The 12,833-nt window shown below is 39.2% G+C and overlaps 1 protein-coding gene across 30 annotated transcripts in view; it reads left to right on the forward strand.

Moving 5' to 3' along the window:
* LOC136437860 (FH1/FH2 domain-containing protein 3-like) overlaps positions 1-10,064 on the forward strand; it is a 91,277-nt gene extending 81,213 nt beyond the window's left edge. For 28 of the 30 annotated variants that reach the window (XM_066432396.1, XM_066432401.1, XM_066432403.1 and 25 more), the window contains 12 exons: positions 20-178; positions 492-674; positions 1,632-1,751; positions 1,897-2,058; positions 2,377-2,492; positions 2,893-2,967; positions 3,410-3,602; positions 4,130-4,180; positions 4,733-4,895; positions 5,353-5,400; positions 6,632-6,784; positions 8,065-10,064. In XM_066432396.1, coding sequence (XP_066288493.1) covers positions 20-178; positions 492-674; positions 1,632-1,751; positions 1,897-2,058; positions 2,377-2,492; positions 2,893-2,967; positions 3,410-3,602; positions 4,130-4,180; positions 4,733-4,895; positions 5,353-5,400; positions 6,632-6,784; positions 8,065-8,150 — 1,509 coding nt within the window. In that variant the 3' untranslated portion in view covers positions 8,151-10,064. The remainder of the gene's footprint in view (positions 1-19; positions 179-491; positions 675-1,631; positions 1,752-1,896; positions 2,059-2,376; positions 2,493-2,892; positions 2,968-3,409; positions 3,603-4,129; positions 4,181-4,732; positions 4,896-5,352; positions 5,401-6,631; positions 6,785-8,064) is intronic. The other 2 variants (XM_066432397.1, XM_066432398.1) reach the window with 2 other exon arrangements.
* The last annotated feature ends 2,769 nt before the right edge of the window (positions 10,065-12,833 follow it).

The raw sequence follows: 12,833 nt of genomic DNA on the forward strand, positions 1-12,833 counted from the left end.
AAAATGTTGCTCAATACAGAAAGTAGGCGAGGGGAAGGGTAAGAACGAGGTGATCGTCCTGGATGCCAAGCGGTCCAACCAGATCAACATCGGTCTGACCAACCTGCCGCCCCCCAGAACCATCAAACAGGCCATCCTCAACATGGACAGTGTGGCCATGAACAGGGAGGGCATCGAGGTACTGCGTCTTTGCTATTATTAGAGACTAATTATGTAAATCAGTATCTAATTTGCATGATTAATGAGGAAGGTTTGTTGATGGCTAGTATTTACTTAGCAATCTCTCGGTTTTGATCCTCACAATGCTTTAAGAAGGGAGAGGAGAATCAAGATTGCAGCTTAAAATGATTGATGCACAGTATCATTTAGTTCTTTCAATACCTAGATATAAAAGAGAAGTGATTGCTTTCTTTTTTGTCTGTAGCATTAGTATTTTTGATGTCTTAAACTGAAGTAAAGCAACTGAGACATTCTGGTTGTATCTCCTTCAGATGATCCTTAAGATGATCCCTTCGGACGAGGAGAAGACAAGGATCCAGGAAGCCCAGATGCAGAACCCTGACACACCGCTAGGGGCAGCGGAACAGTTCCTACTCACCCTGTCCTCCATCAGCGAACTCACAGCCAGGCTCAACTTCTGGGCTTTCAAACTGGACTATGAGACCATGGAACAGGTCAGTAAGAATTGAAATGTTGATAAATCATAAAAGATGAATACGTGCACTTGTCAATAAACACTGTTACCACACAGGGACAGGTTAACACAGTCAGTACCAGGGACAGGGAAATGCTGTCAGTTCCAGGGACAGGGAAACACTGTTTGCACCAGGGACAGGGAAACAAGTCAGCACCAGGGACAGGGAAACACTGTTAGCACGAGGGACATAGAAACATAGTCAGCACCAGGGACAGGGAAACATAATCAGCACCACAGACAGGGATACACTGTCAGCACCAAGGACAGGGAAATGCAGTCAGGGACAGGGAAACATAGTCAACACCAGGGAAAGGGAAACACAGTCAGCACCAGGGACAAGGAAACAAGTCAGCACCAGGGATAGGGAAACACAGTCAGTTCCAGGGACAGGGAAACACTGTTAGCACCAGGGACAGGGAAACAAGTCAGCACCAGGGACAGGGAAACAAGTCAGCACCAGGGACAGGGAAACGCAGTCAGCACCAGGGACAGGGAAACACTGTTAGCACCAGGGACAGGGAAACACAGTTAGCACCAAGGACAGGGAAACAGTCGGCAACAGGGACAGGGAAACACAGCACCAGAGACAGGGAAATACTGTCAGCACTAGGGACAGGGAAACACTGTAAGCACCAGGGACGGGGAAACAAAGTCAGCACCAAGGACATGGAAATAGTCAGCACCAAGGACAGAGAAACACAGTCAGCACCAGGGACAGGGAAACATAGTCAGCACCAAGGACATGGAAACACAGTCAGCACCAAGGACAGAGAAACAATGTCAGCACCAGAGACAGGGAAATGCTGTTAGCAACAGGGACAGGGAAACACAGTCAGCACCAGGGACAAGGAAAAGCAGTCAGTGCCAGGGACAGGGAAACATAGTCAGCACTAAATCGGAATAGATTATAACAAATTTTGCATTTTTGCTACAGGAAGTTGCAGAACCCCTTATGGACTTGAAAGAGGCCATGGAACAACTTAAGAACAACAAGACTCTAAGATACATACTGGCCACTCTCCTTGCCATTGGAAACTTCCTCAATGGAGCCCAGGTATGTGCAACAACTGGAAAACGTTGTCTTCCGTTTTAACTTGTTGTGAAAATAGGACTTATTGTTTATAACAATGCTGTCACTCATACAACTGTAGTATTAGGAACAGTTGTACAAATAATAACATTGGATGTTTTCCCCATAGTGCAAGGGGTTCCAGTTGGACTACCTAGCGAAGGTACCTGAAGTGAAAGACACGGTACATAAGCAGTCCCTGCTGTACCATCTGTGTACCATGGTCATGGAGAAATTCCCTGAGTCCACAGACCTCTACTCAGAGATAGGTGCTGTCACAAGATCTTCTAAGGTATGTTTGGGACTTTGGGATAAAATTTCCTTCTTCTACATGTCAATGGACTATCTCATTGGTCGAACTGCTAATTACCATTTTCTCATTGGTTGAACTGTTAATTGTGATGGACAGTCAGGATTGGTCTAGTAGACTTTGCAAATTATCATTGGTTTTCTGATTTCAAAGTGCATGTTCATATAACTTCTAATATTTTGAGAATTTTGAGAATTTGACATGATCAATCACGGACAGGTCTACTATTTTGTCTTTAGATACTAAAAAGTTCAATCTAGTATCATGATTGTAATCTATAATCCTATCATGATCTGACAGGTTGACTTTGACCTGCTGACCTTGAACCTTGCCAAGATGGAGAAGCAGTGCAGGTCATCGTGGGACAACCTGAAAGCCCTGGCCAAGCACAACATGGCCTCCCCCATGAAGAACAGGTAAGTTACAACAGATCTACATGTACTATTCATATTCATCTGAAGTACAACCAGTTGGTAGCCATCTGAGTAGTGATGGGGTCTCCCATATAAGCCTTAAGAGAAAGAGGAAAAAATTAAAATTTTTATCTGGTCACAGTAGTTTACATGATAAGTAGGTTCACAGTTTGAAATGTGCATGTGCAAGGTCAAAGGTGAAAACCTCTTACTTGGAAACAGCTTTTGTGTAGACCATACTTGAAACCATGTCCAAACATGTTTTGTTTATGTCTCAGGGGCCTTCAACTTGGACTTATTACCTGCAATGCATCACACTGTAGATGCACAGTTTCAAGCGTGTATCGGCTTATTGCACTCTCAGACAGTGAGTGAACATATCATTGTTTTCTTTCAAACACAGATTAACAGAGTTCCTGAAGGACTGTACAGAGAGAATAGCCATTCTGAAAATTGTACACAGAAGAGTTATCAACAGGTAAGCCTGAATATTGTACTGTGTCACTTGCCAAATGTCACTGAAACATCTTCCATTCAATCAATCTTTACACAGTTACCTGTCACAATAATGATTGTAATAAAACCCTCAGAATGTTTTCATACATAAGAAATTTGAGTGTGTGTGTAATGTCAACTGTCTTAATGTGTTATCGAGGTGTAATGTCAGCTGTCTTAATGTGTTATCGAGGCCTTCTCAAGAATGTCTTAAACCCCTGCATATCTGAAGTGTGCATACTGGTATTGTTATCACTAATACTTCTTTGAATTAGTAGATCTATTTAAATCTACATTATTTTGATGTGTCAGTCTATGGGTACCTTGCAGCATTATGAGACTTAACACTGCTATTTTACAGTACGTTGTATAAATACAATGTACATGTGATAGGTTTACAAAAACACAACTTTTTCTTTCCCTAGATTCAACAAGTTGTTAATCTTCACCGGGATGACGCCCCAGGCCATTAAGGACACCAACATCAACCACTTCTGTAAGACGATCAGCGAGTTCGCCCTGGAGTACCGCACAACGCGGGAGCGCGTCCTACAGCAGCAGAAGAAGAAGGCCAATCAGAGAGAGAGGAACAAGACCAGGGGAAAGATGATCACGGATGTAAGTGTCTTAATCTTTATCTTATCTTAAAGTAGTTTACAAGTTTACATAGAAAGTGTGCAAACAAGTAAGTAGTAACAGTTTAACCTTGTGGTAAGTGCATTGGGTTTGTGAGCTGGCGGCCCGGATTGACTCTACTACTTGCCTTGTGCGTTAAGTTGATTTGAAAAACAATGCTACAAGGATGCATGTCATTGTGTGCCATGTACATGTATGTCTTGTTTGTCACCATGTCTGTTGTCTTCCATGTTTTTTTTAGTTACGTTGTCATCCATTAAGTAACAAAGTATGGTTTAAAATCATTGTCAAAACAATTGAAATGCCTGGTAAGATAGAATGCAAATTTTGCAACCTGGTTGCCTGAAACAAAATCTCAGGTTGCCCAAAGAAACCTTTATTTCAACTTGCAAGTATGTATCTAAAGACACGATGTAGGGATACAAATTCAAAGGGACTATCAAACTTCCGGGAAAATCAAACTGACGGAAACCACTGTTCTTCCTCTGTCATTACCTCACGACAATCAGGAGTTTGGACGGAGGTTCCCAGACGCACATGCAGAAATATCTGAGATGATGGTGAGAATGGTGCACACGGGTTCTGTGTAGTATTATACATGTGTATGTTTTGGTGTCAGGTTTATTTTCCAGGTAGCTTTGCTTCTCTCACTCACCTGTGTTGCATCTGCACCTGTGGTCATATCTGGTTGAGGACTTTGATTTATGTACACATACTCCAATGGTATATAGTCTAATGCACTTGGGTGAAAGGGCTTTTACACAATTTACGTTGGCTTTGTTGATTCGTTTTGTTCCCTTTTTGACTTGTGGCGTTTCATCTGTAACATTTATGTATGACAGTTCAGGTTTTTTCTCTCCAGTCCCATATTGATTTCTTTTGACAAAGTAGGTCACTATTTTGTGGCTACAAAATTTATGTAAAGGGATTGTACCAGGAATGATTTGCATGTCTATAGGCCACAAGTCAAAATTGGGAAAATTTTGTAAACTGTGAATATGGTCACTGTGGTTTGGGCTGTAAGGTAAGGACTAAGGCGACAAATTTTCATATTGTGTGATAAAAAAAGAGAGAAACCTGTCTTAAGATGTGTACTCCCTGCTTCTCCGTAGACCAAGAACTTTGCTGGCAAGTCTAAAAAGGAAAAGAAGGAGGAAGAGGAGGCCAATGCTCTGAAGGCCGTTCTGAAACATGGTGCAATGAACGGAGAGGTCAACTTGAACACCTCCATGGAGCCCAGGGTTAGAACCCGTGGCAAGTCTACCGGGGAAGCAAGTAAGTGTACCCATACTACTTGTGCCCTGTAGGTTTCAGAAGAGAATCCATGAACGTTCACATTTGTTTTCCCTTCTTTTACGTCTCTGTTGGGACTGAAAAATGCCCTTGGACATATAAATAGTAAACTGTACTGTCGTCCCTCTCAAACTCTAGAACAGGTTGATAGAAGTGATAGGTGACTGTTAGCATAGTGATGACATTGCTACATGAGTTTAGAGCAGAAGGCTGTATACATGTATGCATTGTGTACATAGGCTTAGAACCTCCAGATCTCTCTTTGAAAGACACTGGATTAGACCTACATGTACTTCAGACAGCTCTTTCTCAGTCCAAGGTTTTGCGTTGCTTTGTTTTGTTTTGGGGACTTTCCTATGTTTCTTCACACAGCTATGGACATGTACTTTTGTTGTGGTAACCAGTGTTGACTCCCTGTGTGTTCCCCTCCCCCCCTCAGAAAACTCCACCAAGGAACCCAACTTTGTAAAGAAAATGTTCTCTGGAGGTATTGGAATGGAACTTTGTTGTTTCGGAATGGTGGTGGTTACTAACTCACATGTTTGCAATGTTTTTGGGATTGAACCGTGTAGAACTGCAGCTCAGCAATCCATCCATCCATCCATCCATCAATCAATCAATCAATCAATCAATCAATCAATCAATCAATCAATCAATGTATTGACCAATCAATCAATCTTTGTTTAAATCAGCCTTGAAGTACAATACAATGCAATACAACTATGATTCTTAATTATGCTGATTTTTGCGTATTTTGCGCTTGTTACTTCTAGAAATTCCAAACATTTTGTTTTGTGTTCCTCAAACCCAACTTCAACTCAATTCCTTCAAAAGTGTCTTTTGGCACAGTTTACAACAGTGAGAGTGAAATATACCAGTTTATTGTACATTTTTGGCAACTTATTTAACCTTTTAGACAACCTACAACATCTACGGTGATAATATACCAGTAAAATAAAAGCTGCAATGCTGAAGTGCATTTCAATCTCAGGACTCCGTTATTTGTTTCACACAGACTTCTTGTATTCTTCCTTGGACACTAACATGATCAACTGTGGTTTCTAATGACCTCTGTGGAAGATTCCGTAGACATAGTACTTGGTCTTACCCCACTGTTTCAGCATGCATGTGGTTTGCAGTAGTTATGACCAACATGACGCAACAGCACCCATTTGACTGCATGTCCTTGATTAGGAAAATTTGTACTGTTTTTTTTTTTCAAAGGTCTTTTGAGATGTCAGATGCAGATCTATGACCATTCACGTTGTCATTCCTGTGATGACCTATAAAAAAATTTATTTTCATTTCCATTTTTACAGTTGAACATTGGTTAAAACTGGCTTACACACCTATTGTAACAGTTGTAACTTCAAATACAAGTCCCAAACAATTGTGCCAGTTAAACTTATATTGTGATTTATGTTCTAAATTCTTACCAATAGCAGTTTTATGTACTGTGTACAATTGATAAAATTCCATTTCAGTTGATCCATTTTGCTTGTCTTGAAATCTGGCTTATATGCCCCCTATTTGTAAAAACTTTGATTTGAAGTTCAAAAGAACAAATATCAAACCTTTGTAGCCCCCCAAAATTAATCCTTTCTAATACGAAGATATTGAACAATCATGTTCAAAGGCACTTACAAACGTATTATTTTCTAGTTGAATCTGTCCTGTCGTGTGATTTGGAGATGTAATGGTGATGGTGTGTTCTGCAGGACGCAGCAGCACATCAAAAGGTGCGAAGGATGCCGACCCAGACGACAACACGGAAGAGATCATGGAGAGGCTGGTGAAGACGGCGACGAACCCCGGAACGCGACTCATCCCGCGGGAGAGGAAGAGGGCACGCCAAGTCAACAGAAAATCATGTGAGTAACAGTCAGGTTATATTCAGTCATCATCATCATATTCAGTCATACTACAAGTCTGTATTTTAGATTCCATTCATTGATTCTACTTAGTCTAGGATGTATGTTAGATCTAATTCAGCTTGTTTTCGGTGTTTTTTCCCCTTGTATTGTTGGTCTTTCAAGTGTCTAGTGAATGCATAAAGCACTTCAAAGACTTACAAAACAAGACCAAAAAAATGTTGAAAAATGGTTGAAGTCGTCTGTCAACTACTGTTAAACTGTTTTTGAGATTTGACCTTAAGATTTTTTTTTACGATCAAACCTTTCCATCTTGACAAAAAAAGTATTCTTTGTATTTAGTCACTACAGTCTTTCACCACTTATAGCTCATTTGAGTGTGCAGTGTGTAATTTAAAGAGTTGGGGATGGTTTCTCTATACAGACTGTGCTGTCTTCCAGTCTCTCATCTTTCACCTACCTTTGTCTTTTCCACAATGAGTAGTATTCCATGAAGTCTGTAGGGGTAACATTTAGAAAACCACTATACTGTCTTTATTCTGTGGAATTTTCTGACATTTGACCTTATTTTCTCTCCCTTCTTCCTATCAGACTCTTATTCTTGAATTCATAGCTAGAAAATTAACTTCTTTTAAAAGGAAAGCAGGCATATTTTCACCAGTACTAGTTTTCAAGATAATAATTTTTTATAACCAGTTGATATATAGAATGAGTTAACCATAGATAATGCTGTATTGATCATAGCAAGCACTTATACACAGCTTGGCATGCAGTATATTAATTTCTAGGTTTTAAATGTTAGTTAGTATGAAATATTTACATTTTGTGTTCTTCACAACAATCTCTCGCAATTTTTTCATGTCTTAATTGTCCTGGTAGTGCTGCTACCTGTAAGTAGTGTTGTTTGCCTTTAACATTCAATAATTGTTGTTCTTCTCACTCTGAGTATAGAAAGTAACCAATTAAAGAGGATTTTTGGTAGATCTTTCAGTAAATGTAGCTTTAAACGCTACACCTTTATAAATTTCGAACTCTTTTAAAGCATGCAACTGAAAAGTTCTTCTATCTTTCAAAATTAGTTAAGACGTTGAATTTTTGTTTCTATGCAAATTTGTCAGATCAAAAAGTATAAACCACCAAAAAAGGTTTATTTCTGGTAAAGTTTCTCTGATCCTGGCAGCATGTTAACACTGACAGCCACTTATATAACCACAGTCTGGAGCTTGTCTGTGCTTCTGTAGTAGCTCTGCTTTACCCTAACGCTCCCTTCCTCACCACAGTACGCAGAACACTGAAGAGCGGTCTCAGCGAACAGGAGTCCAAGGCGCTCGGCATCTCGTCCAAAAGCAACCCTGTCAACATTTAGGTCTCCCGATTATTACTGACTGTGCCATGTTCACGTACTCTAACGATCTCCCAGCTTCAATCCACCCTCTATCAATTCTTATAATCTCATTTCAGGGAGAGTACAAAAATGTATGAAATTCAATGTAACAGAAATTACTGTGGCATAAATGATAAAGAAAAAGAACTTTACAATAGAGTTTGCTTCCTCTTAAAACAAGTTTTAAGAATTTGACTTTTGGCAGTTAATTTACATGTTGATAGTGACCTTTTTTGTGGAATACACAATGCATACAGAGGTGTGCTGCAGCTGAGAGTTCTTTAGATCTACTGCGTAAGGTATCCAAGCAAAGGTGCAAAACATTGTTTGTGGTCTAATATTGTTTGCGTCAGTATGAAATTATTTTATACGTGTATGTAAAAGCCTTGTCAGTTGTTCATTCTGTTAGTAATTTGAAACGTTGCATTCAAAATGTCTATTCTCAATTTTGTACTATGCTGTCATCCCCAGCAGTTGCTTGGATAAGAATGTGTTTAAGTAAGAGGTATGGCATCAGCTTGGAAACTTTTTTTGTGTGTAATGGCTCAGAAATAGACCACTAAAATCTTGAGACATATTCAATGTTTATTGGGTGCCAGCCATGACATGGCAAAACAGGAAAAATACAACAGCAAAAAGGGTATAATAACTTTATACTGTACTGAATGAAATTTTACATGATTGAATGTATATTCTCATCTTACTTCACTATAAAGATGCCGTTTTTACATGTATGCTAAGTAAAGTGAGAAACCTTAAATGGACTGTGCAGATTGACTTTGTTGTAACTAAGATTGCTCTGTATATGCTGGCTTGTTTGTAATAACAGAATAGACGAAAGCGTGAAATCTGCATACATGTATGCTTGCCGGGATGGGAACTATGTTTACTATAAAGGAACATGTACTGCAATGAAGTGTATCATGCTTTTCAATGAGACACTTTTGGTTGTACTGTAGCTTTTAAAATCTAAAATCAGTTAACTCTAACATAACTGAAAATGTAGGATATGATGATGTTGTGGGGGGGGGGATACTATTCAAATCTGTAAGCACTTGTAAATTTTTGGGAACAGGGACTATTGTTGTTATTTTTAGAATCATGAAACAAGTCATTGCAGTGATTGTCATGACAGTTTGGACAATACTAAATGAATTTCGACAGGCCCCAAAAATGGAGCTCAATTTTGGATAATATTCTATATTATAGAAGGATATAGTGCCTTTGCCTTTTAAGATAACTAATATATTGCCATAGAGTTGTTTGATGAGTGAATTGTAGAATGATAACTACAGTGTTTTAAGAGTGTACTGAATGTTTATAAATATGGACAACTATCTTAATTGTAGATACTGATATGGAGGAAACTGTAATATAGACAATTTTTAATGAGTATGATTGTGAAAGGCCTGCGCACATATTTTAGAGGAAGTTTAATGCCTTAAAACAGCGAATTTGCACACCGCAGGTAGTGGGGTGCTTTTATGTCTCCATTTTAATGTATTTTAAAGTCAACATAGACCATTTTTCATGTTATCAATGGTTTAGATTTCAGCACAAAATCTTAACGTTGTTGCTTGTGTAATTGTACAGAATATTATGCGACAAAAGGTTCGCAATATTGTATAGCATAAGAAGGGAAATGGAACGGTAACTTGGTTGAAACACTGAGAAGCAGAACACGATTTCTTACTTGTAGTTTGGTCTTTGCAGTCTACAGTGTATGTTAGAGTGGTGGCAAAGACTGTGTTGCCACACTGTACATGTAGCATTAAGGCTGTGTAGACATGTGCTGCTACATTTGTTGCAAGTTTCCACATACGCTCCACGCTGTACCATATGAAAAAGCCATAGCAGATAAACTAAACGGACAGAATTAAAAATTCTGAAAAGCGATCGGGTGTCTTGTGTGTTGTTTTTACCTTCGCGGAGAAGATTATATTACTGGTTACACCAGCTGTGGAGTGGGTCTATTTGTATTTATTGACACTGAAGACAAGTCATTACACTGGGTCAGCCTAGGCAGCTCTCGCTGGTAACGGCTGATCCACAAATACAGACAAGCATTCAACTTATATACATACAATGTAACCTGCAGTAAAATCATTACACTATCATAATACATAGTTAATATGTATGTCAAGAGCATAACTCTAGAAACCTTTGATGGATCTTCGTGATATTTGGTAGGTTATTAGCGATTGTAAGAACGGTCAAGGTTCACCTGGCATTTTCCTACAGTACTGCAGTGGACTTTGTATGTTTACATGTATGTGTTTGTATGTAGACAATATAGCTCCAGGAACTGTTGATGGATCTGCATGATGTTTAGTAGATGGGTAGGTTTCTTGAAGGGAAAGGTCAAGTTCGATGATGCAGCATAGCTCCAAAGTTTGAGGTCAAATTTTCTGGAAGTGCTACGGTCATGATGTTATAGTGGTAGATAGTTCATGCCACATAAAGTAAGTTGTGTACGTTTGGGCCCCCTAGCGGCTTGTTTGGAACTGCAGTGGGTGTTTTTGATTTATTTGTTTTGACCTTCAGACATGATTAACTAGAAATGACTGATGCTAATCATGCAAATCAGGAGCTAATTTGCATAATTAGCTAGGAAAGTTTATAAATCCGCTGCATTTCATAATAGGACTGAATACCTAATGTGCATAATTAAAAATACTATAACTCCATAAATGATTGGGATTTCATTCTTGCAGAATTTAGAAGTTAAGAAGACATTATCAGACAAATCATGCAAATGAGGGCCTCATTTACATAGTTTATGAGGAAATGCTACAATAGCCTTCTTTGCTAAGATTCATAAGACTTTCATACTTTGTTATTTATAGTGTTGAGTTGTTACGCTGTCATGATCATCCTCAGTGACTCACTCGGTGGTTTATTCGGTGCATGCATGTGTGTGCGTGTGCGCGCGCGTGTGTGTGTGCACGTGTGTGTGTGTGAGAGAATACGTATATGTGTCTGCGAGTGAGATCAACTGAGAGCTGGCAGTTCGTGGCCAGAACTTTATTTGCAGTATTTAGTGGACTTTTCATCGTCAGGTACATTACCATATGAATGAAAACTAAGCACACAGGTAGAAAAACGTCAGCATATTGATGAAGGGAAGATTCGTGACTTCAGGATAAAACAGTTTGAAATTTTCCTCTAGATTCTACCTAAAAAGATGGATTTCTTTTGCGTCATGTACGGAAGACTGGGCCATGACTAAAGCTAATTGAAGTATGGTCCTGTGTAACCCGCCAGAACCAACTCAAATTTAGGTCGGTTCACCCAAAACCAACATGCCATTAAGGTGCATTATCATAATTTACCCAAATTGCTATGTCTGCTCTAGATCAAGTGATATATCGAAGCAAGACAACAACAGGCATGATTGTTATACGTAAAAACATTGTATGTATTCTTCATTTCAAATATGTCCAAATATATATAGATTAACCCGTATATCGGGGAGGAATCAAACGTACCTTTTCAAACGTTTCAGTTGTTGGACCACAAATGAAAATTCTACGGATCTACTCTGGGCTTCAGGCAAGATAATTGCGAGTTATGTCGTTCAATGCTATGGAACGACAGCCTCCCCATTTTGGGAGAAGATGCCGTCCCAACTGGGCTGGCATGTGCGAGCCTTGGACGGCTGAGCTGAGCTGTCCTATGGCTTAGGAGATCACTAGTTCTCTGTCTGGGAACTTAGTGTCTCAAAAAACTAGGGCCTTCTGCGGTGCCCTCATGGCCGGTCTGGCTTCGCCAGGCTGTGTCGCAAGACGTCACGTAACACGATGTCGCATTAAGTCAGAATTATACGAAATAAAGTCAAAATATTACAAACTTTACTCATTATAAGTTCATTTCCCACTATTTCCCAGACTCTTCTAGCCCTCCCCTCAATGCAAGGTTTAATATTGTATGCAAATTATAATTTGTTATTGCAAACCCTTATTTGGTTTCCCCAGCCCCACCTACACCCCCGCAAATCTTTACACTACCTTAAGAGCAAGCACCTTTCGTTCGTGGTTTGGACACCAAAAAGGCCATTTGGGTAAATTATGTTCATGAACACCTGTAACACAGGTGAATGTAATTAATCTGAATGTAATAATTGACTTATTGAGAAACTATGAAGACTGGTCAGGACATCTATCAGTCAATTTCATCGTTGGCAAACTCCAAAGGCCCAGTAGCTGACGTGATGATACAAAAGACATTTAAGCAAAAACAAAGAAACAGTTCAAAGAAAAGTGTTCTTTATTCATAATTCAGACATAAACAAGAAAAGAAAGTAATAAAAACGTATCTACTGAATCTCATTCTGTCATAGCATGCCAGAAATCTGACAAAGGAACAACGTCCAAAGTGTACATTGAAACAAACTCTCTCATGCTTATATGAATTCACACTATCACCTAAGATATAGAAATAAACCTTATTTCAAGTTAACATTAAATATTTTGTTATTTGTAACGCTTCTACACCTCAACATCCAAAAGTTTACTGAATACACACAAGTTGATTACAGATGCATGCAAAGCATGGCCACCTTGCGAGGTTTCTAACAATAACAGCAGAACGGATAACTCTACTTACAATAAGATACAAAATATATTCATTTATTTATTCAACACATTCTCTGTCTGACTCACTGTA

This window comes from Branchiostoma lanceolatum, chromosome 7 (genome assembly GCF_035083965.1).
Source record: "Branchiostoma lanceolatum isolate klBraLanc5 chromosome 7, klBraLanc5.hap2, whole genome shotgun sequence".
NCBI classification, from domain to species: Eukaryota; Metazoa; Chordata; class Leptocardii; order Amphioxiformes; family Branchiostomatidae; genus Branchiostoma; species Branchiostoma lanceolatum.